This window comes from Alligator mississippiensis, chromosome 2, assembly GCF_030867095.1.
Source record: "Alligator mississippiensis isolate rAllMis1 chromosome 2, rAllMis1, whole genome shotgun sequence".
NCBI classification, from domain to species: domain Eukaryota; kingdom Metazoa; phylum Chordata; order Crocodylia; family Alligatoridae; genus Alligator; species Alligator mississippiensis.
The window spans coordinates 209,180,564-209,204,522 of NC_081825.1; the positions used below are offsets into that span (position 1 = coordinate 209,180,564).

Genomic DNA, 23,959 nt, shown 5'->3' on the forward strand with positions numbered 1-23,959 from the left:
GCAAAGGAATAATTCCAAAAGAACTAGCTGTAGAAACTCTAGCGATTTTTAGAGATGGAAGTGAGGGGAAAACTGGCATATATTTGAACCTATACTGTAGGAAGCTTTAGAAAAAAAAATATCCATGGCAGATGTACGTAAGTGCAAGTGTGCCTGATAGAAAAACAAGAGATCATCTCAAAAATCCAATCTGCTGCAATGCCTCTCATTAACAATCCTACTAAATCATGTCACTCTGTAGATTTTCACCTGCTTTTCTTCATTTGATTTTATTTAATTTGATTTTTCTTCAATCTTTTCCCAGGGTAGTGCTTTAACAGCCTCCACAAGGTGGCAGGCAGAATGACACACGCACCTTCTGGCTCCTAAATTCTGAAGCCATAAGTCTCATGCTTTCCATATTCCCCAGTGTGCCAGACTACAAACTCAGTAGCTAAACTGACTCTTATGCTTATGATAGATATGTCATGTTTATAAGCTATAAAATTGATTCACTCTGTGGAACAAATATTTTCATTAGTTTCTCACAAAATCTAATTGTAGCCATGACTGTCTAGGAAATTTATGGTACAAAAGGGTTTTTTGGGGGGGTTTTTGGTTGGTTTTATTTTTTTTTTATTTTTTTTTATTTTTATTTTTTTTTGCAGTTAGGCAAGATTTCAGACATGAACTGCCCTTCCTCAGCTCTCAAGATAGAAAACATACTGAATTATTTCTGCTGTACATATTACTATTAGAAATTACTACACAATTACTCTAAGTTGTAGGACACAGTAAAAACACTGACCTTGTGCAAAAATATAGCAAAATGCTAAAAAGCGACCTTCAAAGAAATCACCTTCTTATCAGCTCTAAAATTACATTTTTCTTCTTTGTGGTGTTACTTTATAAATATCAGGGACCTCAAGTCTGGCACTTCCTCATCTTCTGGAAAACATTATAACAGAGGACAATGAGCCTTCATGCCTTTTCTTTGAAATTGCACAAAGGTTTACCAAAGACAGATGTACCAAAGATTTCCTTTCTTTGATGTGTTATGAAAACCAAGTTTGGAAAGATTTAAATAATCACTTAAATTTCGTATCTTTCTGTTGTGAGATCAGTGCTCCACCAGTTTTCCAGTCATTCACAGACTTCTTGTTTTTGTAAAAGAACTGAAATCCTAAGGTAAAAAAAAGAGAAAAATAAGTAAATTATATTAGAAAACAAAGAGCAGTCTTTTCCAAACTACTTCACATACCATTAAAAACCCAACAAGGGTCACATCTTTTTCCCCCTATGGGTCATGTGTAGGGTACCTAAAGATCCTTGTATTTTCCTGGAAGCAAAAGTCTGTTTTCCAATAGCCATGGACATACTGGCTATTAGAAATTCCACACAGAATTATTTTCAGGTTTTGTAGATTAATAACATGGCATTTTAGATAAAACTGAATGTAGTTACTTTGCTCAATACAGGGTGGTAGACGTAGGCTACAACTGCAGTTTTCTGACGTGAATCTCTCGTAGCATTTGAGACCCAATGTTTAATGTTTGATTTTCCAATAGGTATTAAAAATGTAAATTAAAGGCATTTATTTCTCTTCCCACGTCTGAGGTATTGATCTGTGGTTTTAGAGATGTTTAAGAAAACCTTCTGTGTTACATCAATCCAAATATCAGCTGTTGGTTCCTCAAAATGGGGGTCACTGCTTGGCAATTTCTGGGGCATTGTGAAATATGCGCACACATTTTTTTCCCCAAATATATTCATTGGCTTAAGCAGTGTCGGCTACTAAAGCTTTAATTTTTCTTTTGTTTTGTTACGTGAAAGCTGTAAGGATTTGACTGTGTTCACTTGTGAAACTCAAAACGTTTCCATTCACGTTCCTGTTGTGCTGAAATGCATGCAGGATAAGCCTCTTGCTGGCAAGAGGGCAGATTAAATAGAAGGCAAGGTACATTTGCACCTTATAGACCAGTGATTCTCAACCAGGGTGTCCTGGCACCCTAGGGTGCCTTGAGATCCTTTCTGTGGGGCCACACAATATTAGGACTGTGAGGTGTACAAACGTGATTCAAGTGATGAGCCCAGAGATCACAGAGAGGAATCTCCAGTGTCAAAAACATTCTTCCCTGTTGTCATTGGTGACATGTAGGGATGCATGCGAGTGCACTTGCACCCCTGAGATTGGCGGTGCACCCCAAGAGAAGCGCCGTTGACGCTGCTGTCAGCGCCTGTGGGCGGTCGCTGCTTGCCACCCCTGTCCCCTCCCTCACCGTTGACACTGCCAGCGGGGTCTGCAGGCGATCGCCAATGGCTGCTGGCTACTGGTGAAACTGCCAGCGGCATCTCTGGGTAGCTGCCACTGGGCGCTCACCACCCCTCCCCTCGCTGCCCACACTGCCGTGGCCACTTGCAGGAGCTCCCCGCTCCCTGCCACCATGCCCCCGACACCAGCACCACTGCCTGCAGATGGTTACCTTCTGGGGGCACGCGTCATTCATGCCTGTTGTGGTCTTACCGAGCTTACTGTTTGCAACAGAATTGCTCCAGATTTTTCTATAGTCCAAAAAAAAAAAGGAGAAATTAAGAGCTGGCATTTTCCAAGTCTACTCAGGGGTGCCTGGAGCTGGCAGAGGGGTGCCTGGGGTCTAAAGAAAGTTGACTATTATAGACTAACAAAAGTAGATCAATAGAGGGCACAAGTTTTTGTGAGCTGAACCTCACCTCATGAAAGCTTGTACTACACATGCATATACATACATATATCTGTGTGTGTATGTGTGTATGTATACACAGGCAACCCCCACTTAGCATTCTTAATTGGTCCCCAAAAAATCAAGTGGTAAGTGGAACAGTGTTAAGGAAAACCAAGAAAAGATTTTGACGAACCAAGATGGTGACCGCGAGCCCTATCCTGGAACTTGCTGAGCGCTAAGCGGAATCGGTGTCAATGTTAACGAGCATTATAGCGAAATAGCACTAAGCAGAACAGCACTGAGCAAGCATTGCCTGTATACATATAATGTGCGCATGTGTGTATATGTATGTCTGTGTCTGCATGTATGTACTCTGGTTAATCTATACGGTAGAAGGGGTGTGTGTGTGTATACATATATGTATATGTGTGTGTGTGTGTGTATATATATATATATATATATATATATATAATATCGTGAACGATGTGTGCTTCCAGAGGTGGGCAGGGCACTGCAACGGCGCCGTACGCAACGGTGGCAAGGCCAGCAGCGGCGAGAAATCCCGCAATCGGCCACAGCGGTGTACGCAGCGCAAGGTGGGGTGGGAGGGGCGGACACGTGACCACCCATTCCGCGCTTCTCATTGGCTACCGTCGGCCCTTCCCGCGCCAGGCTATGAACCCGAAGGCTGCGCGCCCTCCGCCTCCGAACACATGGTCGGGCGGGGCAAGTGCTCACACATGCGCGATGGGGACAGTTCGGCCGGCTCGAACTCCCGCGCTCTTTCTCCTTCCCTTCAGCTCTCGCGGCCTTTCCCGAGGCGCTGCGTCACTTCCGGGGGGCGCGAGACGGAGGGAAGATGGCGGCGCTGGGTGAGCCCGTGCGGCTGGAGCGAGGTGAGGGCGGCTGGGAACGGCCTTTGGAAGGCGCGGGGGAGGGGAGGAGCTACGCACTCCCCTTTCCGCACACCCCCCCCTCGCGCGGCCGGGGGACGCCTCGCCGCAGGGTCCCCCCCGCCGAGTGTCACCTCGGATACCTGCCACACCTTACGTGCATTGCGCAGTGTAGCCCGGGCAGAGCAGTCGGCCCGCCAAGAACGGGTGGTTCCCGCCCTCGTTTTAGGCCGGCCCATCGAGTAGAGGAGGTCCCCCGCTATAAAAATTACCTACTTGAAAAAGAGGCAACCAGCTCTACAGTTAGTGGTGGAAAATGTGTAACGACTTGAGAGCCGGTTTCTTCATGGCTTGAACTGGGGCGTGTGGCAGGGCTTGCTTGTAATATACAGTGCCCACTTGGGTTGTGATGTTCAGGGCGGTGTTATTTTTGCTGCCCAGTGAAGTGTAGGTGCAAACCACTGGAGAATTACGTGCAGGCGCAATATAGAGCATCCAAACCACGTCTTAATTTTCCAAGCGCATGTGCACATAGGCAGCAAATGTGGCTGGTGTGAAGAGTGACTTCTCAGTGGGAGTGGAGACCAAAGAGGATTTGTTTTGGGTGGTGAAAACACCTAGTCGGGCTCTTGAAAGGAGCAACAGATGATTAGTGAGGGGGGTGTATGGCCAGCTCTTTGTGGGATCATAGGAAAAGAGAGTTGGAAGGGACCTCAGGAGTCACCTAGTCCAACCCCATGCTCAAAGCAGGACCAACCCCAACTAGAACATACCAACCAAAGCCCTGTCCAGCCAGGTTTTGAAAACCCCCAAGAGTTGCCTTTCTTCTTGCGCTTTGGTAGTGGGTATGGGGTGGGGAATGTACCATTTTAGCTTGTGTCTGGCTGTAAGTGGAGATTTCTCTTGTTCAATCTCCGCGTATTACCAGCTTCAGAATTCTATTCTTGAGACTGTTTGATGGTTCCCCTCCCCATTTCCTTCATCTACCTTCCCATTTCGCAAACAAGCTGCTTGTAGGGTGAGCGAGAAGCTTTGTAAATAGATCCTTGTTGCTGCTGATTCCACAGCTCTGCTGCCCCCCTCCCCCAAAGCTTGTTAATTAGAGCAGTTGCTTTGGCAGTGGATTAGCTGTTCTCAGTGGGTTTGCTGTGTAAAACCTCAGGCAGCATCTTGCTCCCCTCATTACCCTGCCACTGTGCTCTGTCCATGAAAACAAACAAATCTCTGCAGAGTTATTTATGAACTCTGGAACAAAGGAGCTATTTACGCTCCTTTGTTGGAGCTTAAATAGTTCCATGTTGGTTCATCTTAAGAATGTGGAAAAGAGTACAGAATAGAGTAGACTTAGTGAAGAAGAATGCTATTTTTCAGAAGTAATTTCTGTTGTGATATTGTTGACTTTAGATAAGTTTATGATATTTCATTATCAGGTCAAAGGAGCAAACATCACAGAGAATTGGCATATAACGTAGGGAGAGATGGACAGTTCTGTTTAAAAAGCATGTCTGTACTAGCAATAGGAGTACGTTACAAATTGGAGGACAAATATAAAAGAATCATGGAATACTAAACTTGGATTGGGAGGGACCCCAGAAGGCATTTTGTCCAACACCTTGCTCAAGGCAAAATCTTCCTTGCCTAAGCCATCTTAGATGAATGTTTCTGACCTGCACTATTGATTTGATTACACTTCCCTTCTAGGTAGTATACTTCAGTGCTTAACACCTCTTCAGAGTTAGGAAGTTTTTCCTAATGCAGTATTCATTCTTTAAGTCCGTAGCTTTGGTACTGAAAAAAGATGATAAGCTAATCTGGTTTAAATTTGGTTAAGTGCAGTCAATGCTCATTAAGTACATAGTACTTCCTGTGCCGTTGTACTGTCAGCCCGGAAACTGACATCACTTTCAAGGTTTCTAAGGCCTCTGACGGTTCATTTAAAGGCACAATCTGATTCATCCCCTTGACCCCCTCACACTGCCCCACCAACACGCATGCATGCAGGCGCATGGCTGGATGTGTCATTTTGGAATTGGCCATCAGATCCCAATTGCACCGTGCTTCCATATTTGCCAGTGCAGGGGAAGCTCAGGATCCTGACCCTGGGGTCTGCCTGCATTGGCAGCTTGAAGGCAAGATGCCCAAAAATCAGTTGATTGTCAGTTTGGCAGGGACTGCATTGGGGCTGATTCTAGACCATGGCACAGTCTCCAGACCCAACGAGCTAGTGTTGTTCCATGCAGGGTTTAAAGTCCCCAGCCGGGAGAAGGGGAGCCTCAGTGCCTGGTGCTGGCCTGCCTTGCCAGAGCTGCTTGGTACAGGGTTTAAAGTTCCTTTGGTTTAGCCCGGTTCCCAGCCACATGTTGAATTAAGGCATCATACAAAATGAGCCATGAAAATATTCTACATCAAGGGTGTCAAATATATAGCCCACAGGGTGGATCTGGTGCATGGAAACATTCCATCTGGCCCACTTAGTAGTCCAGCGGACTACTAGAAGTACAGTGTAGCAGAATTCAGGTTCCCTGGACCCCAACGGACATGACTTTTGGCGACAGTTTCCAAGCTCTGTCCTGCTGCCTGAATTCAGCTCCATGCAGTCGCATGCCCCTAGCTTTGTGCCACTTTCCAGCCAGATCTCCACTCCATGGGGCAGTGGCATGGTTCTAGGAGCATGTCATTGCATAGAGCTACGTTTGGGCAGCAGTCTGACCAGTCAGCAGTGCCAGGGGTCACATGGCAGCACAGAGCTGAGGGTGTACAGTGGCACAAAGCCATGGTCGGGCAGAGTGGAGCTGGGGATATGCACCTGCAAGGAGCCAGGGACGTGTGGCAATGCAGAGCTGAGGCTGTGCAATAGCACACAGACATGTTCAAGTAGTGTGGAGCTAGGGGTATGTATGGAAAGGACCCAGGGACATGCAGTGGTACAGAGCTCTAGCCAGGCAGTGGCATAGACCCAGGAGGTTGCTGCTTATAGTCTAGTTTGCATCCACACCACTACATGTCCCTGGCTCCAGCTCTATGCTAGTAGTCTGGCTTCAGAATAGAGTAGCAGTTGCAGGATTGGATAGCGGGGAAGGAGAATTAAGAATGATTCAGTGTGGGATTCTTGGAGGACTGACCAGACCAATGTCGCAGAACACCTGGTGTTTACGTCTAACAGTGAACTGGTTCACAGTGAACCAGTTCAGAATAGTACTTGATTTTTCAGGTATGCTTCTGAACCATTCCACACACCTTTAAAGTGGTTTCACAGGCTTGCAAGTTTGTCTGCTTAGGTTCAAACTACATTTAAACTCGTCTAAGTATTATGCCTGTCCATGCCCATACCTGTCCTAACAAAACTCTGTAGTGTGATGTAGACCAGAGTTAAACTGGTTTGTCTTCCAGGAGGAAGACTATGAAAGAGATGGGCATGCAAGAGCTTTGTCATTTATACACAGAAATTACATTGTATGTTTTAGATCACTATGAAAAGCTGGCATAACTATATTATGCTGGTGTGAATATGCCCACGCAAGGGGTTATAACAGAGAAACTATTTTCATTTTTTTTTTTTTTAAATCACACCCGCAACTGAAACATTTATGTCATTCATAGCGTAGGCCTGAGTCAGTGTTTCTTTTCTAGGCTGCTTCTGTGATAATATTCTTACATTCTGCCCCTTGCTCTGAGCTTGCATCATAGCCACTGCTGACTCCAAAATTAGCGTCTTATGATAAAAGTTGGCCTTTCATATTAGAATATTGGTGCACTGTATAAACATCAATTCTTTCAGCTCTCCTGAGAAGCAAGCCAGGATTGTACCCAGTTTAATGATGGCACAGTGAAGTTATATGGGGGTCATTTAGCAAGTGAATGAATAGACTTCTGGAGTCTTGATTTGTAATATTTGCTAATTTACTAAGCCGTACTCCTCTGCACCATACAGATTATTTTCAGGATGGAACATCAGTATCTGTCTCTTAACAGCCAATGTCTGGCCAGATATCTTAGAATGTTACCTTCCCAACGCAGTGAGGCTCTGCACAACATCTGTGAGACTGGGGCCTGGGCTGGTGGCAGAGGCTGGGAGACTTTTTTGCAAGAGAACAAAGCTGGTACCCTTTGAGAATAAAAAAACAACAAATGAATCTTGTCAGTCAAGGCCTTTCTTGGCCAGCTGCTTTGATTGGGGATGGAGCCATACAGGCGTGAAGTAAGGACTTTTTTTCAACTGTGTTGTTAGGAGGCAGAAACAGTAACGCTCACTGTAGATAAACAGCTTATTTTTCATTCACCAGTAAAACCAACAAGTAAACAGTCCACAGTAGGAAAAATAGTGCTGTGTTACAGCAAATAGGGTTTGGATGTGTGGGGGAAGCTGCATTTGTTCTGAAATGAAGCTAATGCTCAGCATAGTCCTTGGAAGCGAAGTGCTGTAGCAACATGCGCTGGTGGCATGGTGGGGATTAGAAAGCTCAAAGATGATCTGCTCCAGAAGGTGCACCTTTTCTCCCAAGGCATGTTGCAGAGCACCACTACTGCTTGTTGGTGCCCTCAGTAAGTAGAGTCACCAGAAGGTAGCTACAGGGTAGATGACCCATCTGTGGTAAGTGCTAGGTGGGTGGTGACAAGGCTGGAGTTCTGCCTCTATACACACTCATCTTCAGCCCAAGCCTGTATGCTGGACTGCTGGAGCCACTTGGAAGTTCTCCTGCCACAGCTTGATGGTCTTTCTCACCATAGCCATGGCCCCTTTGTCCCCTCATTGATTCATCCCATTTGGACTAGCAGTCTTTCCAGTCTTTAGTTATGCCTTGCTTCCTTGGTCTGGACAGCACTCCAGAATGTAACACTACAAGGAGTACCATTCTTAGACCAATGTGACCTTCCTCAGAGGAAGCAGCCAACTCCCTCAGTATCTCCTCTTTTGGTCTTTGTCATTGTCCTCCTCCTCCTCGTTGTGATTGGTATGTTCTGGGCAAGAGTTTTTGTCTGAGACCTTTCTGTCCCTGTAGCTGTAGGTGTCAGCCTTGGAAGGAGAGAAGTTGTTCATTGTTCTAGTCTCTGCTTTAATGAGAACTCCTAATATTCTCAGTAACTTCCAAAATGTCCTTTCCTGTGAACCTCTGCAGTCTTGGGAAGTTTGGCCATGGCAAGTACATGCGTCTTGCTCCAAGTTTTCACTTAATGGCTAAAACTGAGGGGCTGAGAGCTCCAAGTGAGAAGGCTACTGCTTCCCAGTGCTTGAGCTATGAATGGCTCTAGCACCTGGAAAAACCTTTCCCCAAAATGAGGGAGGGTTGGAAGAGGGGCCAGTTCAGTACCCTCAACCCCTCCTCCATTCCCCAAACTGCAGACCTTGAAGGATGTGACACTAATCCAGGGGCGGGCAATTATTTTGGGCAAAGGGCTGCTTAATGAGTTTTGACAAGCTGTCGGGGGCTGCATAGGTGACCCCACCCCTTGACAGCTGCTCTGCTGCCTGATTAGCACATTGGGACCAGAAGTCCTTCCCCCTAACCCCTGACTTCTGCCACTGGAAGTCTCTCCCCTTGCTGCCCTTCCCCCTAGTACTTTTTTGGAAGAGGGGGTTGCCATCTTAGAACCAGAAAAAAACCAAATCATACACTTGAAGTCAAACACCTACAGTAATAATTTTACAAAACATATTTGTCATGACTTGTGATTGTGTACTGCATATAGAAGGGATTGCATAATAACTAAAAAATAAGGTGTCATTCTTTTATATTGTGTATGGTGGGGTGTGAGAGCGTGTGGGGGTCATAGGGTATGTTGATGTATGTATATGTCGATGGGGGTTGTGGGGGCAGGGTGTCAGTGTGAGGGAGGGTGAGGGGGTGTAGGGACCCTTCCCATGTATTCCCCCCATGATGTGCAGCCCCCACTGCCTGACAGAAGTGGGCAGGGAGGTTGGGAAGCTTGTGCCTGGTACAGGCGCCCAGTGGAGCATGGCCAGCGCTGCGCGGAGGAAGGGAGCAGAGCTTGCCCTATTGCTGGGGCTCTGCACCGCGCACCTGCAGCTCCAACACTCACAGCAGGGGAAGCCCCACTGTTGGAGCCTGCTGCCTCCCCCACAGGTCCCCACTCTCTGCTGGGAGTGGAGAGAGCCCTGCCCCCTGCTTCCCCACCAAGTCCAGTGCGGGACTTCCCTGCTGCAAGTGCAATGAATTGGGACAGCTGCCTTTGAGGGACTAGGAGACATATGACTGGCCTGTTTGGCTTTAACATTGAATACCAAGGTTTTTGTGCTACTTGCCTCAAAGGTTTTCTACACAGGCCAGTCTGGAATGCTCCAGATTAGCTGGGTATGTCATGCGTTTCCCCTGTGAATGTGAGACCCCTTACCTGTGGGCCAAACTTGTGTTCCCACAGAGAACAGAGCATGTAAATGTGGGTCAGTATCCTCAGTTTAAATAAGTGCATAATAGTTCTAGAGTGTTCTTTTTAGTTTGTTTATTGCTTGGTGGTATTGGCACAGTGGGAAGAGCTTGCCAAATTAAGCACTATTAAACCTGTGAGTACATTTGGAGGTGTAATGGTATTGAGGCCCTCTGGCTCAGCTGCAGCTGGCCTTTGTTGAAAACACATGGGTTGCTAACAGGCCAGTGACTGTGGCCAGATTATACTATTCAGTTGCTTTGGAGGAAGGGTCAGTGCAGAGGTTGCCTTGTGATTTTCTGGTGTGAAGCCCAGGGAGGAGTAGATGGGGTGGGCAAAGATTCCTGACCAGTGGTCCCTTGTGCCTGCATCTCTCCTTGCCTTGGGCTTCCTACTGCCATCAGATAGATGGGACCTAGTTTCTATCATTGAGTGTGCTTGGATGGATATTGCTGTGCTTGTGGGTGGAGACACTGGGTTTTGGCTTCCTATCATGGCATGATGTGGGACAGCTTTAGCTTTGATATAAAAGCTTTTTGGTTCCAAAGAAAGGGGAGGAGAATGACCAAGCATGTGAGTGGATTGTGTGCCTTAGTTTTTTTGCCTGGTGGCTGCCGAAGTTGGACATTTTAAGCTGAGGCATCGTTGCAGGAGTGCGGAAGTGTTTGTTTGTAGGCCCCTTAAGGAGATGTTCTGTACTGTAGGTAAATCATCACTGAATCGACTCTTGTCTTCCTTGGTGTGGGCAGTGTGCTGGCAGATATCCTTGTGCTTCCACTCAGTTTGGAAGTAGGTGGTCCTCAATGCACTGCTAGGTGAGTGGGCAGGCTGAAGTGTAAAGAAACAAATGGCAGCTTCATTTCTCTGTCCCTCACTTATAAAGGACCACATTATGCTGCCAACCTTAGAGATATTGAGGCTGGAAGGAAGACTTGATTGAACTCCTCATGAGTGACCACAAACCTTTATGGGATTCCTAAAGCCAGTCACTTGAACTGGAAGAAGACCCATATATTGTATATCAGGGGTTGGCAGCATTTTCTAGTTGGAGGGCTGGAATGACCCAGCTTGAATTGGAAGCAGGCATTAAGACCTGGTGGTGGCAGCTGCTGCTGTTTCTCTTTGCTGCTGAGCTGTGGCATGATTGAAACCCTGCCCTGCTAGAGTTCATGTCACCTGACTTCATGGGCAGAGCTCCTTTTCTGCTGAAGCAGCAGGCAGCCAGCTGTGGTGCAGCGAGGCTCCCCTAGGTGCCATCAGAACCTAGGTATTCAACTTCAGTGTAGTTCAGGGAGGAGCCCCTCACTACCAAATGCCATCCAAGAGAGCTCTGCAGGCTGGATCCAAAGGCCCCAGGAGCTGTAGGTTGCCAACCCCTGTTCTTTATCAATATGGATCTAAAACTGGTTTATCTTGATGGAAGCTTACCATGGATTGTGTCTATTATGCTGGTTTAGGTTTGCATGTTGTGTCAGTGAGGTTTTTTTAAACTGGTTTGAGGTCACTTAAGATAGTATAAACCTGCATATAATCTGCACATCCTTCTGTACTTAATTTTTCTAAAAAATGTATTAATATGTTTTTATGGATAAATAAGGTGCTGTGGGAGTTAGGGGAAAGCTGATGGCACCTGGCAACAGGAGAGAACTTTTCAGTTCTCCATATGGTTAATTGTTCTACTTCTGGAGAGTTTTCTATGCTGCTTTTCTATGCATAAGTATATAGGCTATTTTTCAGATTTAAGGCTATACTTCTTGAGTTCATTCAAGTGTTTCTGACTTTCATGCCTACCAGGAAGGGACAGTACAACTCATAAGTTGGCTTTGAAGATTCCTTTCAAGCAGGCCCCAGAGAGTGGTGAGCTGTTGTTTCTCATGCAAGTCTCTTGAATCCATCTCTGTTTAGCTTGTGGGGCTTTTGGAAGAGGTTGGTGGTTCTGTTCATGTCAGCAAAGATAAAGAAATGTTATACAGATAAGCAACTGCATGAAAAATAGCTGAGAAGAGGGGTGCAGACAAGGTTCCTTGGGTGAATTTGATATATTTTATTAGACCAACCCAAATAGTTGGAGAAAAGTTATTAAGCAAGCTTTTGGGTTCAAAATCCCTTTGTCAGGCTAAGGAAGTTTCAGCAGTTGGTGTGTGCTCTTCCTGGATGGAATGAAGCACTTGAAAGTGGAACACAGTGCTTTGGAGTGAGTTGTTGGGGTCCAAATATCATTTGGCTAGTGTATAGACTTGAAATATCACCTATGCTTACGATAGTTTACATCATTAGGTATCTATGCTTATGATCAGTGATCAAGACAAATTAAAGTACCTTCTAAAAGAGTTTTTGGGATCATGGCTTGGCCCCTGTGTAGAACTAATAATCAAAAGCACATTAATACTTCATTCACTTTCACACTTTGCTTCCTGAGATTAATCTTTAAAACTTCGTGTTGATCAAGGTCCTTCAGCATGTGTTCTCACAAGTCACAAAGAGGCAGCTATGCCTCTTTCCATATTTCATAGGGATATGGAAATCCATGAATTCCTAGAATGAAATTCCTAAGACTTGTATGCAAGACATTTTCAGTTCCGCATCCTGGACCATGGAACGCCTTACCAGAGCAGATCAAAATGATCCCTCATTTGTTTTGTGGGTCTCTGGTAAAATTAGTTTTTCAACTCTTATCTATCTCCCATAACAGAAACTGAAGAATAAAGGTGAGGTGGTGAGGACCCAGAACTCTTGTTATGGTGTCTGTTTGGCCCAAACTTACGATTCAGAAAATGGTATTTGGCAAACTAGAGAAAGCTTATGTGAGCTGGGTAATTCTCAGTCTTGTTCAGCATAAAATGTAACCAGTATCAGAGAAATATTTTAGCCTGACTAGAAGCTGGGAAAAGTAAATGGAAGGTTGCATTTTAAAACTTTGTATTTTATTTTTGGGTATTTAAGGACTTAGTTTTCAGGAATAAATATTGGGTGTATATGAATAACCTAACTTCCAAGTATTTTTTCTTGGATGACTTTTATGGAAGAGTTGTTTGGAAGAAATGAAGCTATCGAGTTTATTGTTAGAACAAAGGTTTGTTCTGTATCGAATCTTTCTACCACTATACTTCTCTTTTTAAGCTTGTGCTGTGGGTGTTAAAGATTCTATCAATTTTTCTCTCATATTCACACCCCCAAATAAAACACACGCCATCCTGTTGGAAGGTAGAATGTAGAAAAAAATATTTTTCCAGAGTCATGTCCAACTGTGTGTTTTGTAGAGCGAGTCCTCCTGGCAATGTAGTGTGTCTAGGAAGTATAGCACTGGTAAGTTCCCAGTGCAAGCTGCCTCACCTAGACTGTCTTTTGGGATGTCACACTTCCAGGACACTGGTAAGTTTCTAGGAGGACTTTATCATACAGGGTTAGGCTCCAGACCTTTGCAAGGGCAGTAGCAAGACTGTTGGGTTTTTTTGGTGTAAGTAGTTCTTTATATAATTTCATTTAAATAAAGTGTTCTCACATCACAAATCCCATCAAGATCCTATCTGCAGCTCACTTGCTGCTTCAGGCACAAGCTAATGTGGTCAGTCAATAGCTATGGCTGTGAGAGGGGTGACCCAGGACTCTATTTTAGTAGCTGCTTGGCATACAGTGTTTCAGGTGTGATTCTTTTCTTTTCAACTTCCCCACTTAAAACATGCCAGATGGGACCTCATTTTGGGGGGAAAGGTGTATTTGGTACTTGAGAAAATTATTTAAAAATTTGATTGCAATTAGTTGCACAATTAACAAAATTAGTCGCAGTTAATCATGATTTTAATTGCACAGCTAAAAACTCAAAATTATACACAGAAAAGTCAAATTATGCAAAAGTATGGAGGTGCTTTGTATGGTTGGGCTGTGGGTGTGGGGTGTGAATTTGTAAAGGTGTGGGGGGCTGTGGGAATATATGGGGGTTTGGAGCCTGGGGAGAGGGTTCTTACATGCCTTGGCAGGATGTGGGGTACTGTGGGTCAGGAGTGAGGGGCAGACGCACACAGAGACACTGCCCAGTAGGGGAAGGCGGGGGGGAGCAGCTTGAGGGGGGGCAGATTGAGTCCCCCATGGTGAGAGAGGGAGTGGGGCAGGGGCTGGTGTGAATGGGGCCCTGGGAAAACAAGCTCTTATTTATGGGTCTGTGTATAAACTTGGTATACATGAAAACTTGTGAGTTTGGCTCTTAAGTGATATTTGTAAAACTTGATGTAGGGTGCATGCATGTGATCTATGCAAGTAGACTTAAAAAGTTTTAGCTTCCCCTTGAACCAAGTTTTAATTTCATCATCTTTTGTGCAACTTTATCTGCTCCCTAAATTGGTACATTTGGAAACATTGATACTGATTGCTGCTTACTTAAAAGAAATGTAGAATGGTGAGGTAGGGAGGCTAAAGGATACACTTTAGGCATAACAGGTCGTACAGACAACCAGATATGAGCAGAGATTTCAGAAGATTAGGTGGATTGGTAGACTCCAAGACAGGAGAATCTTGTAGGCCAGTGTACTTAAGGGGATCTTAGTTTCATTAGGTGGTGGTGTCTTTTTGGAATTTTGTGGTTATGTTAGCAGGAAATGTATTAGTGTGCACATACATGCACAAAGAAAATTCTCCAAATAGAACTCAGGTGCTCATCATTATCCAACGCTGTTTGTCTCCAGATATCTCCAGAGCAATTGAGTTGCTGGAAAAATTACAAAGATGTGGCGAAGTACCACCACAGAAACTACAGGCTTTGCAAAGGGTCCTTCAAAGTGAATTTTGTAATGCTGTGAGGGAGGTAAGTTGCATAAACAAGAGGCATGTCTAATAATTTTATCTACCATAAAAACTGTCTTACCAGCTTTGTTCCTGCTCAGTAGACATTCACAAGAGTTCATTTTCATTTAGTTTTTAATTTGACTTGTTTGTCTGAAAGCTATAGGGTTTATTTCTTTATAAAACAACATTTGTTTAAAGAGTAGAAACACAAGATTTAAAACAAAATAAATAATTGGTCAGAGTTTATTGGTGAAGACAAAGTTAACCTAGATAACCTTTCCTTAGCTCAAGTTGGACCTCCTTCTACTTTTATCAAGTCTTATCAAGAATTATTCGGCATCTTCCTGAAACTTTAGTCCAGGAGCTAGAGTGGAATAGATAGCTATTTTGATTATGGTAGGGCTTTTTGTTTTTTAATGGCTATAATCATCAACCTTAAATGGCCCATCCTAGAATACAGAAGTGTTGTGCCTTACTATGTCCTGCCTTGACATGTTTTTGCTACTCAGCTAATCTGTAATTGGCGCTCGAGTTTGAGCACTTTGGTTAGTCTACCTTAGCTGCAAGCAGTCCATTGTTAAAGTGTATGGTGAATTCCCACGGTTTCTACTGTAGCCCATTTTTGGGTCTATATATTATAGGGGTTTTTTGTGCTGAGATGCTACATACTTTAAACCAGACAGTTGATACAAGAATTTAACTACCGTTAAAATCACTGTGGTGGCTATCAGCCCATGAATTATTTATTTCGGCTTGGATCAGCCCTGGAAAGTAAATAGGACTTTGAATTAATGAAAGGAAAGTCTCTAAAACTCATATCCCTAATCAAATATGGTAGTGTGGCCTTGACATACAAGAACAGAAGTGTTTTGTATAGGTGGTAGGCAGGTAGGGACTTAACCCAAAGTAAGAGCCTGTATTAATTGTGCAGTGAAAACACATTGACATGAGGGATGTTTTCCAGTAGGACAGGTTCCACTCCTCTCTGAATTAGGAAATCTTTCTTGATGAGGCGGCAGAGGTAGAGATATCATGTAATACCTGAGTTAAACTATTCACTTGTTACGTTATCCAAGCAGAAAATCTGTGTGTATGTTTTCTTCATTTAATTGTTTACCTAAATTGCTTTGTCCCTAAAGGTTTATGAGCATGTATATGAAACTGTGGACATCTGCAGTAGCCCAGAAGTGAGAGCTAATGCTACAGCAAAGGTAAAGCCTAGCTATAAATAGAATAGAATGCAATAGTTACAAAAAGGGTGTTAGTTATCTAGATGTCTACTACTGTTATAACTACTTGGTCTTTGTCAGTTGTATCAAGATTTGAAGGGTGTTATTTAAAACAGTGTTTTTGTATTTCGTTCAAAATGCCTCTTAGATTTTGCATTTTGTGCTTTATTGTTAGTGTTTTTTCTCCAAGTAGTTAATGGGATCTATTAAAATGCTTACTGCATCTGACCATTGGAGATGATGAAGGCTTTGTGTTTGACGTTTATGGACTACTTAAGAAAAATTAAATAATCTTGTCTCTTACAGGCCACTGTAGCTGCATTTGCTGCCAGTGAAGGTCATTCACATCCCAGAGTTGTTGAATTGCCAAAGACAGAAGAAGGTCTCGGATTCAATATTATGGGAGGCAAAGAACAAAACTCTCCCATCTACATCTCTCGGATTATCCCAGGCGGTATAGCTGATAGGCATGGGGGACTGAAACGTGGAGACCAGCTTCTTTCTGTAAACGGGGTGGTAAGGATTGGCTTTAACTTTGAGTTGTAGTAATGGCTTACGTCCACTTGAGGGTGTATAGAGAATGTACACTGCATAAGCTTAATGCTATTTTTTGGCATTTTTTAAACTGCAACTTGCAATTTTGCTGTTTATTCAGAGCTATATAGTTTCTTAGTCTCATTGTTGGACAAAAACCTGAATGTTACAAAAGTTTTTAGACTATGCTTTGTTTTTTGTGCATGAGTTGACAAGTGCTATTCTGTGAGGCAGTATTCAGATTCTGTGGATAAATGGAACCAAAGGATAAGTACTTTCCTTTGAAACAGTCTATTATTACTGTTTTAAAATGCTATATGAGAGAGTGAGCACACACGTTTTGAGGGGTAAGAGGCAGAGAAAAGAGATGCTGCAGATACTTGATGCAAATTTTTGTTTTTTCTGAGGTAAGCAACAAAACCTTTCAGTCTCTAAGGCAATACAGTGTGATGGTCCATTATCATTATTGTCCTGGTAAAAGTGTTGCTGACATTGTAGAAACCTCAAAAAGATGGAGCCTTAAAGTAGTATCATCCTAGAGCAGCAGTTCCCAACCTCAGGTCGCAACCCAAATGAGGGTCGCGGGGGCAATGCCGGCAGCACTGTACACAAAGAACAAGCTGCGCCATGTGCCGGGAGCTCCCCCACCCCTGGGCGCCCCTGTCACACTCTGCTTCCAGCAGCGGGTTGCAGCAAAAAAAGGTTGGGAACCAGTGTCCTAGAGCAATGACATCTGAATGCTTAAAAAAAAAATCCCTCCAGTTTCTTATAAAGACAATTAGGGTAGTTTGACCTCCAGAACTGGGTGTGTGTTTAATTCAACATCCATTTTGTTTGGAGATCTGCTGCATGCACACAATACTGGGCTGTCTTTCTGGATGATGAGAAAAAGGAAGCTGCCAAAAAGTTTTTAAACTATTTGGATGTTTTCCTTTTATAGAGCAATACTTGTTGCTTGGGTACTGTCAGGCTTCTCTAAGAAAATTCTAAGAGCTTCTGATTTAATGTTTTCAGAAAATATTAATTAATATGCACTAAACATATTCATGCTCTCAATTACTTCTGCAACCTAACTTTTTCTTTAGACATGGGGTCAAAGTCAACCCTGTGATCTGTAACCAGAGCTACCCGTGCAATATAAAAAGATGGAAGAATTACTGCATATCACCAAAATGGTTCCCTCCTGGCCACCACCTAGTACTGAAACCCTTAATGCAAAGAATGGGCAAGGTCATGGCCAAAGTAACGCAGCTATTTTTCAAAAGCAGCTTAGTTCCTTGCGATAACCAGTTTAAAGACCCCCCCCCCCCCCCCCGCCCCAAGTTACTCTGAAAAATGTAGGGACTAGTGTAAAGGAGACCTGGAACCAGACAGCTTAACTGGACTTTCATCTGTCTTTCTTAGTAACTGACCCTCTTTTAAAAATGCATTTAATACTATGGTTAAGGTTTAAAAAAAAAAGTGAAATTGGAATTATTGTACACATGCAACAGGCTTCTTTTTAATAATCTTATTCAGAAAGAGCTTTGTGCTTGTTAGTAGTAAGGTACTGTTGTGGAGGGTTTTGTGTTTCTACTTTTCCAGGAATGTTGCCAGTCTCATTTAAAAGAAAATAGTATTTTGAAAAGCAGACTTTAGTCCACTGAAATATTTCAAAGGATAGACTTCCCAAGGAGGTGGTGTAGTCTCCAACCTTGGAAGTCTTCAAGACAAAGCTGGACAGACACCTTGCTGGGATCATTTGATCTCAGCAGTATTCCTGCCCAGAGCAGGGGGGTTGGACTAGATGATCTTCTGAGGTCCCTTCTAGCCCTTAATTCCTATGATTTCTATGATAGTTCCAGAATATTTTATACTGGCAGTTAGTTTATCAGTATATTATATTTATATAGACATAGTTTTGAAACTAAGCAGTCTTGCAACACTGATTTTGCAACTTACACTTCTAAATCTCTTAAATGTTCAGTGTTCTTGTAAAGTAGAGGATAATACTTTGCTAGCTTCTCAACCTCACTTTTAAAACAAAACCATCTGTATATCCATCTGTATAACAAAACTGAGAACATTCAAGTATATGGATCATCTAGAGCTGTTATTTTTTTAACTATTGTCTGTCTTTCTGAAATTAATTTTATATTAATGAGAGAACTCCAATCTGCCTTCCAGCTTTTGCCACGACCAATAGGAGAAACGCTTGGCAAGTCGTTTCATTGTGTTTTATAACTAGGGACCTACCTAATTCGTGAGGGCTGCCTCCGATTTCACAGGGAGAACATGGGAGAACAGACATTTTGTGGGTGGAGCACAACACCCCCCCACACACATGCCTTTGGCCAAATTGCCCCAGCAGCCTTCCCTCCATCACTGATTGACTGCAGAGGCTGCCTGCCATGTGGCCCCGCCCTTCACTCCTGATTGGCTCTGGGGGCTGTCTTTCATGCAGCCCTGCCTCCACCTCGTTGGTGGATAAGGGCTGGGCAACATGACAAGCAGCCCTTGCAACCAGTCAGCAGCAGAGGGTAGTAGCTATCTTGACTGCAGCCCTTCAAGTGGGCAGCCCCCCTTCCCTGCCCCACCAGGCTGTTGCAGCACACTGAGGTCTGCAGGCTTCCTCTGAGGAGCCAGCATTTTCTGTTCTGTAAGTTCTCCCCCTGCCCCCCCCCCGTTGCAGATTGCCCAGATTTAGCGAAATCATGAATTTGGTAGGTCCCTATTGATAACCAAGTAAACTAGGAGAAATAAATGTTGGTTGACTGATAATATATGGTGGTCAGGATCTTATTACTGAATGCAGTGGTTGGGAGTTTGTTTGGAATACATTCTTTCATAGTAAATATAGATTTTCATCCTTAAGGATGTTTTAAAATGTTTTCATAATAGTATATATAAATATCCTTATTCTGAAGTGACTTATTGAGGTTCAAATCTTGAATTGGGTTATAGTGATTTTGTCAGGTTTCAAGCTGTGCACTTCTAGCTATTGTGCATAATGGAAGCTTTATGAATAACAAAGGAAGTACAGTATCTTTTGCAACGTTTGTATACTTTTTAATTTGCTATTTGATATTTTTTGCTTTACAGAGTGTTGAAGGTGAACACCATGAAAAAGCAGTGGAACTACTGAAAGCAGCTCAAGGAAAGGTTAAGTTGGTTGTGCGATATACACCAAAGGTCCTGGAAGAGATGGAGTCCCGATTCGAGAAAATGAGATCAGCAAAACGCAGACAACAGAACTAATACAGACCTTAGAACTCATGGAGAAAATTGCATTCTGTTTTACATGCAGTAGTTTTGATTTCGTGTTCTAATGGATGCACTGCCTAGGACTATGACAGATATTGTCCAATAAAATAATCTCTTTGCAGTTTTATAAATATTTTCACTATTAACACTGCTCACAGTTTCAAAACACCCTAGTGCTTCCTGGCAAAGAGTTTACATGTGCTTTTCTATCCAGTTTATTTTACAGATGTTTTTTCAGACCAAGATAATTAACCATTTACAGCCAATTTATACACTTTTTAAAGCATTTTAATGAGATGTATTTATACAGTTGTACCATCATTTTTTCTAACAGTTTTTCATTTGTCAGTATGTAATATTAAACATGTTCTACTACTTTTGCCTACTGATGAAGGTTTTTGCCTATGAGTATTTTGGCACTTTCTTAAAACATATTGTACATCAACTACGTGAAGCTAATCATGATCTATTGTGTAGTTGGTACTAAGTACTAGATTTTACAAATTTTTTTGAGTGTTTTTACATGTGCTAAGTCATAATCTAGTTTGATAAATGTTGACTTGGAAACTTACCTCATCTGTAAATATTTTATGAGGAATATTTTCACCTACAATATCTTTTTAATAATTGACATCTAAAAAACTGCAACAATCACTCCTATAATTTATATTTTTTTGTACTAATTTTAGACTGAATTGGGAGAAAATAGTTGTTTGAATACAGTTCCTTTGGATCACTTTCCTGTCTATATATTTGTATTTAGAAAACCAGAAAATATCTTTAATGCAATGCAAAAAGAATTTCAGATATATCCCTACTTTTTAACTCTTGTTTTAAATGATATTCAACTTGACTGTGCATATCTTCTTAATTGAATTTGTCTAGTTGTACTTCTACCACTTGGAGATGAGATACACAGGGATCGCATGTAGTTCATACCTGAATTAATGCAGATTGTCACTTTTATAACAGTGTAAAGTGGTGGAAAGCCATGCTGTTACAGTAATATGTAAAGGGTAATAACATCCAACCTTTTATATAAGGATTCCATAAGAAGAAAAATATTGAAATGTTGCATTAACAAAATCAATAGCTGCATCTTTTGGACATATCGTATTCTTCATCCATTTACTTTAGAAAGGTTAAAGTGGTGCTACTTATTGAGCAGGTATGGAGGTGAGAGATGGGAGTGCTAAAATCAGCACATCAGATTCTCCCAGATCTGAAGTGGGTAATGACTCAGAAGTGGTTGTATACAGATTGGTGTTTTAAATCACACATGTCCACACATGTGAACAAAATACATTTTTGAACAGCAGTAAACTACTTGGAATCTACAAAGTTGAGGGTTTTGTTAGTGTGGCTTTTTTATGACTGCCTTTCAGCGTACATTTAGAACCTGTTTGTCCATTGAGAGTCTGTTAAATTGAAAGGCAGACATAAGTATATCCTAATGGCTGGAAACAAGTTAATTCTAATCAGCTAAAATTAACAAATGAAGTTTGGGATACCTGGTTAATCTTGTTTCTGTTCATGTGGAGCAGCATAAGGTCAGTTTTAACATTTTAATTCCAACATGTGAAAGACAATAAAAGGTTAAAGATCTAAAAATGACAGCATGACCTTATGCTTGTTTAGCTGACCCACATAAGGGGAAAAAATTGTAGGGTGGCTATTGGCAAGTTAAGAAATGTGAATGCTTTCTGCATGTTTATAAGCATTGCGAGTCTGTGAAGAGAAATCCAGAGATATTGATAGAAGAGTCTGAAACACAGTGTGAATATTTATCAGTTAGATGACACCGAGCACTGAATTGCATGGTTGATTATCTGTCATTGGCCTGTTTTAGGAGGCTTCTTGTTAATGATAGGACCATGATGTTTACCTGTATATTTTTATGGACAATTAATGTTTAAAGTATTGAGACCAAAATCACTAGTTAGACCAATCATGGAGATGTTTTAATTTAATTGTAAAATAGTAGAAATTTGTTTTTAGAGAGATCCATATGTGTGTGTATAATATAAATATATATATAGATATATATAAAGAAAGAAATGGGAACAAGTTAAGACAATAATATGTATTAAACCTGTATACCTTGTGTTGCTGTCTAAAGCAATTGTGTTTTGTTACCCTAAAGAAATATTTACTTTAGTGTAAATAGAGCTGCTATGAGTGCAGTAGCATTTCCATTTTAAATTATGACTTTTTGGTTCAGTGTGTAAGCAGTTCCAAAGCTACTTGGATTGAAACTTTTTCAAATCAGCTTCTAAATGTGTATATCAGGGGAGGATTAAATAATATTTAATTTTTATTGTTGTAAAATGGCAGCATTTACATTAACGATCTGTTCTCTTGAGTGGTATAAAAACTCTTTGTAACTTTTAAATGTAGGATATGTTTAAAATTTGCCAAGAAATGTCCATTCTTAATTACTACTGAGCAGGTGCAGTAGCTGCACTGTTAGTCCTTACACAGGCAATAATTTGATACACCAGCGTGAATTGATGACAGATCATTTTGGTTGAAGGCCCCCTGCACTTGCTGTTAAAGGGTCCTTGATTTTTATGAACACAAAAAATAAAAGTGAAATTTCACACTTTTTGTGTGGTTTTTTACCTTCCCTAATGTGTTGTTTAACTCTTCTTGAAAAGTGGCTTTCTTTACCAGGATGTACATTGTGACTATCTGTTAAGTGTCACTAGGATGGTCCTGAGCATGGTGAATATTTGTGCCATAAAACTTTGCAAGCAACAATGTATTTAGGAAGTTAACTGTCTTAGAGGTTTTTTTTTCTCTCTGGGTAGAAGTATCTGCTGCCATACCGCAGCAGATCAGTTGTGGTGGGACTTGTCCTGCCTCACCCCCTTTACTGGGCAACACGTATGGGACAAGGGGTGATGTGTTCCTTTTGCTTGGAGATTCCACTGATTCCTTGCTGCCTCCTGTCGGTTCCTGCATTGACCCATGCCTCATGCCCAGTCAGTACAGGTCCTGGCACAGGGCATCATTGGAACTGGGGAAACCCTGTGCCTCCATGTGGGGCTGTGCACTGACCTGTGCATCCACCTGAAGCTCCCTTCTACCTGGGGACCTGCACTGATCCGTGTTTGCACATGAAGTATAGGTCAATACAGGTCCTGGCACAGGAGCAGGGCCTGGGAGCCCTGGGTCCCTACATGGAGGTACAGGACACCCAGATTCTATAGTTCACATGCCTTCATACTAGGACCTGCACAGGCTTTCTCTGCCTATGTCTCTCTAAGTGGGGGAAGCCGGGCAAGTGCTCCAGATGCTTGAGGGGCCCAATCCAACCAAGAGCACAGGATCAGGCCCCTTAAACCATGGGAGCACTGGGTTGTCTGCACACTTTTGCCACAGAGCAAATAAATGTCAGCCTCAATAAAGTGGCACAACTTAGTGTAGTACCTTTTGTCGTGCCACTAATGTGGCATGACAAATGGTAGGGACGTCTATTTGCTTGGCATTTGTGCCACCATAAAAATTGTTACAGCAACACAAATGCGACATAGGATGACTTCAGTTTCGACCCTTTGCTTGTTCTCCCTACAGCTGCAAGCATTGCTGGGAGTATTCCTTTCCAAATATTGCTGTGTCAGAAAGACGGAGAATTTTTTGCAGTTACGGAAGTGTTGCTGTCTACTGGTATGGGCCACCTGGTTGTTTGATACTTCAGTATAATGAGCAGCACATTCTGTTTTTGGGTTTTTTAATAACATTCTTTCACATCAACTTATTTTTATCTTGAAAATGTTTTGAGATGTGGTATCTCAAAAATGAGTAGCTGGATTTGTATAAGTAACTTGGATCAAAATATATTTCAATAAAATGTCTGGGTTGAGATAAAGATGGAAAAACATTTCAATGCTGAGTGCATAATTTAAATCAGGTTACTACTGAAATAATCCATTTAACATGTTTGTCTTATAGTTGGATAACAAGTAGACACTTTTTAGATTGTACCAGGAATAATTCATATGGAGATTACACAGCTTTTGTCTTGTATCTCTGCCAGCAGTTTTGCATGTAGTTTAGTTCTTGATGTGTTCCATTTTGCATGAAGTGAAAAGTAACATCCAGAATATGAACTGTGCTCCTATAAACTTCAAAACTTCTATATATAACGTCTCCCTCTCCTTACCAAACTAAAAAAGCTATACGAAGCAACTATCAAATTATCCAAGGCCTACTG

At 42.4% G+C, this 23,959-nt stretch overlaps 1 protein-coding gene across 2 annotated transcripts; it reads left to right on the top strand.

Moving 5' to 3' along the window:
- The first annotated feature begins 3,502 nt into the window (after positions 1-3,502).
- On the top strand, positions 3,503-22,343 carry LIN7C (lin-7 homolog C, crumbs cell polarity complex component). Of its 2 annotated transcripts, XM_006260668.4 has the most exons (5): positions 3,503-3,577; positions 14,638-14,756; positions 15,877-15,948; positions 16,273-16,482; positions 19,582-22,343. In XM_006260668.4, exons 1-5 carry the CDS (start codon positions 3,541-3,543, stop codon positions 19,735-19,737), a joined length of 594 nt encoding a protein of 197 aa, XP_006260730.1. In that variant the 5' UTR covers positions 3,503-3,540; the 3' UTR covers positions 19,738-22,343. The 2 variants fall into 2 exon arrangements, with proteins under 2 accessions (XP_006260730.1, XP_059578705.1); XM_059722722.1 differs by lacking the exon at positions 15,877-15,948.
- Positions 22,344-23,959: the final 1,616 nt, after the last annotated feature.

Bases quoted from the DNA above. Each gene is read 5' to 3' on its own strand.
- LIN7C (XM_006260668.4), top strand. From the start codon at position 3,541: ATGGCGGCGCTGGGTGAGCCCGTGCGGCTGGAGCGAG. The intron at 14,757-15,876 runs GTAAGTTGCATA...TTGTCCCTAAAG, and splicing joins TTTGTAATGCTGTGAGGGAG to GTTTATGAGCATGTATATGA. The intron at 15,949-16,272 runs GTAAAGCCTAGC...TGTCTCTTACAG, and splicing joins GAGCTAATGCTACAGCAAAG to GCCACTGTAGCTGCATTTGC.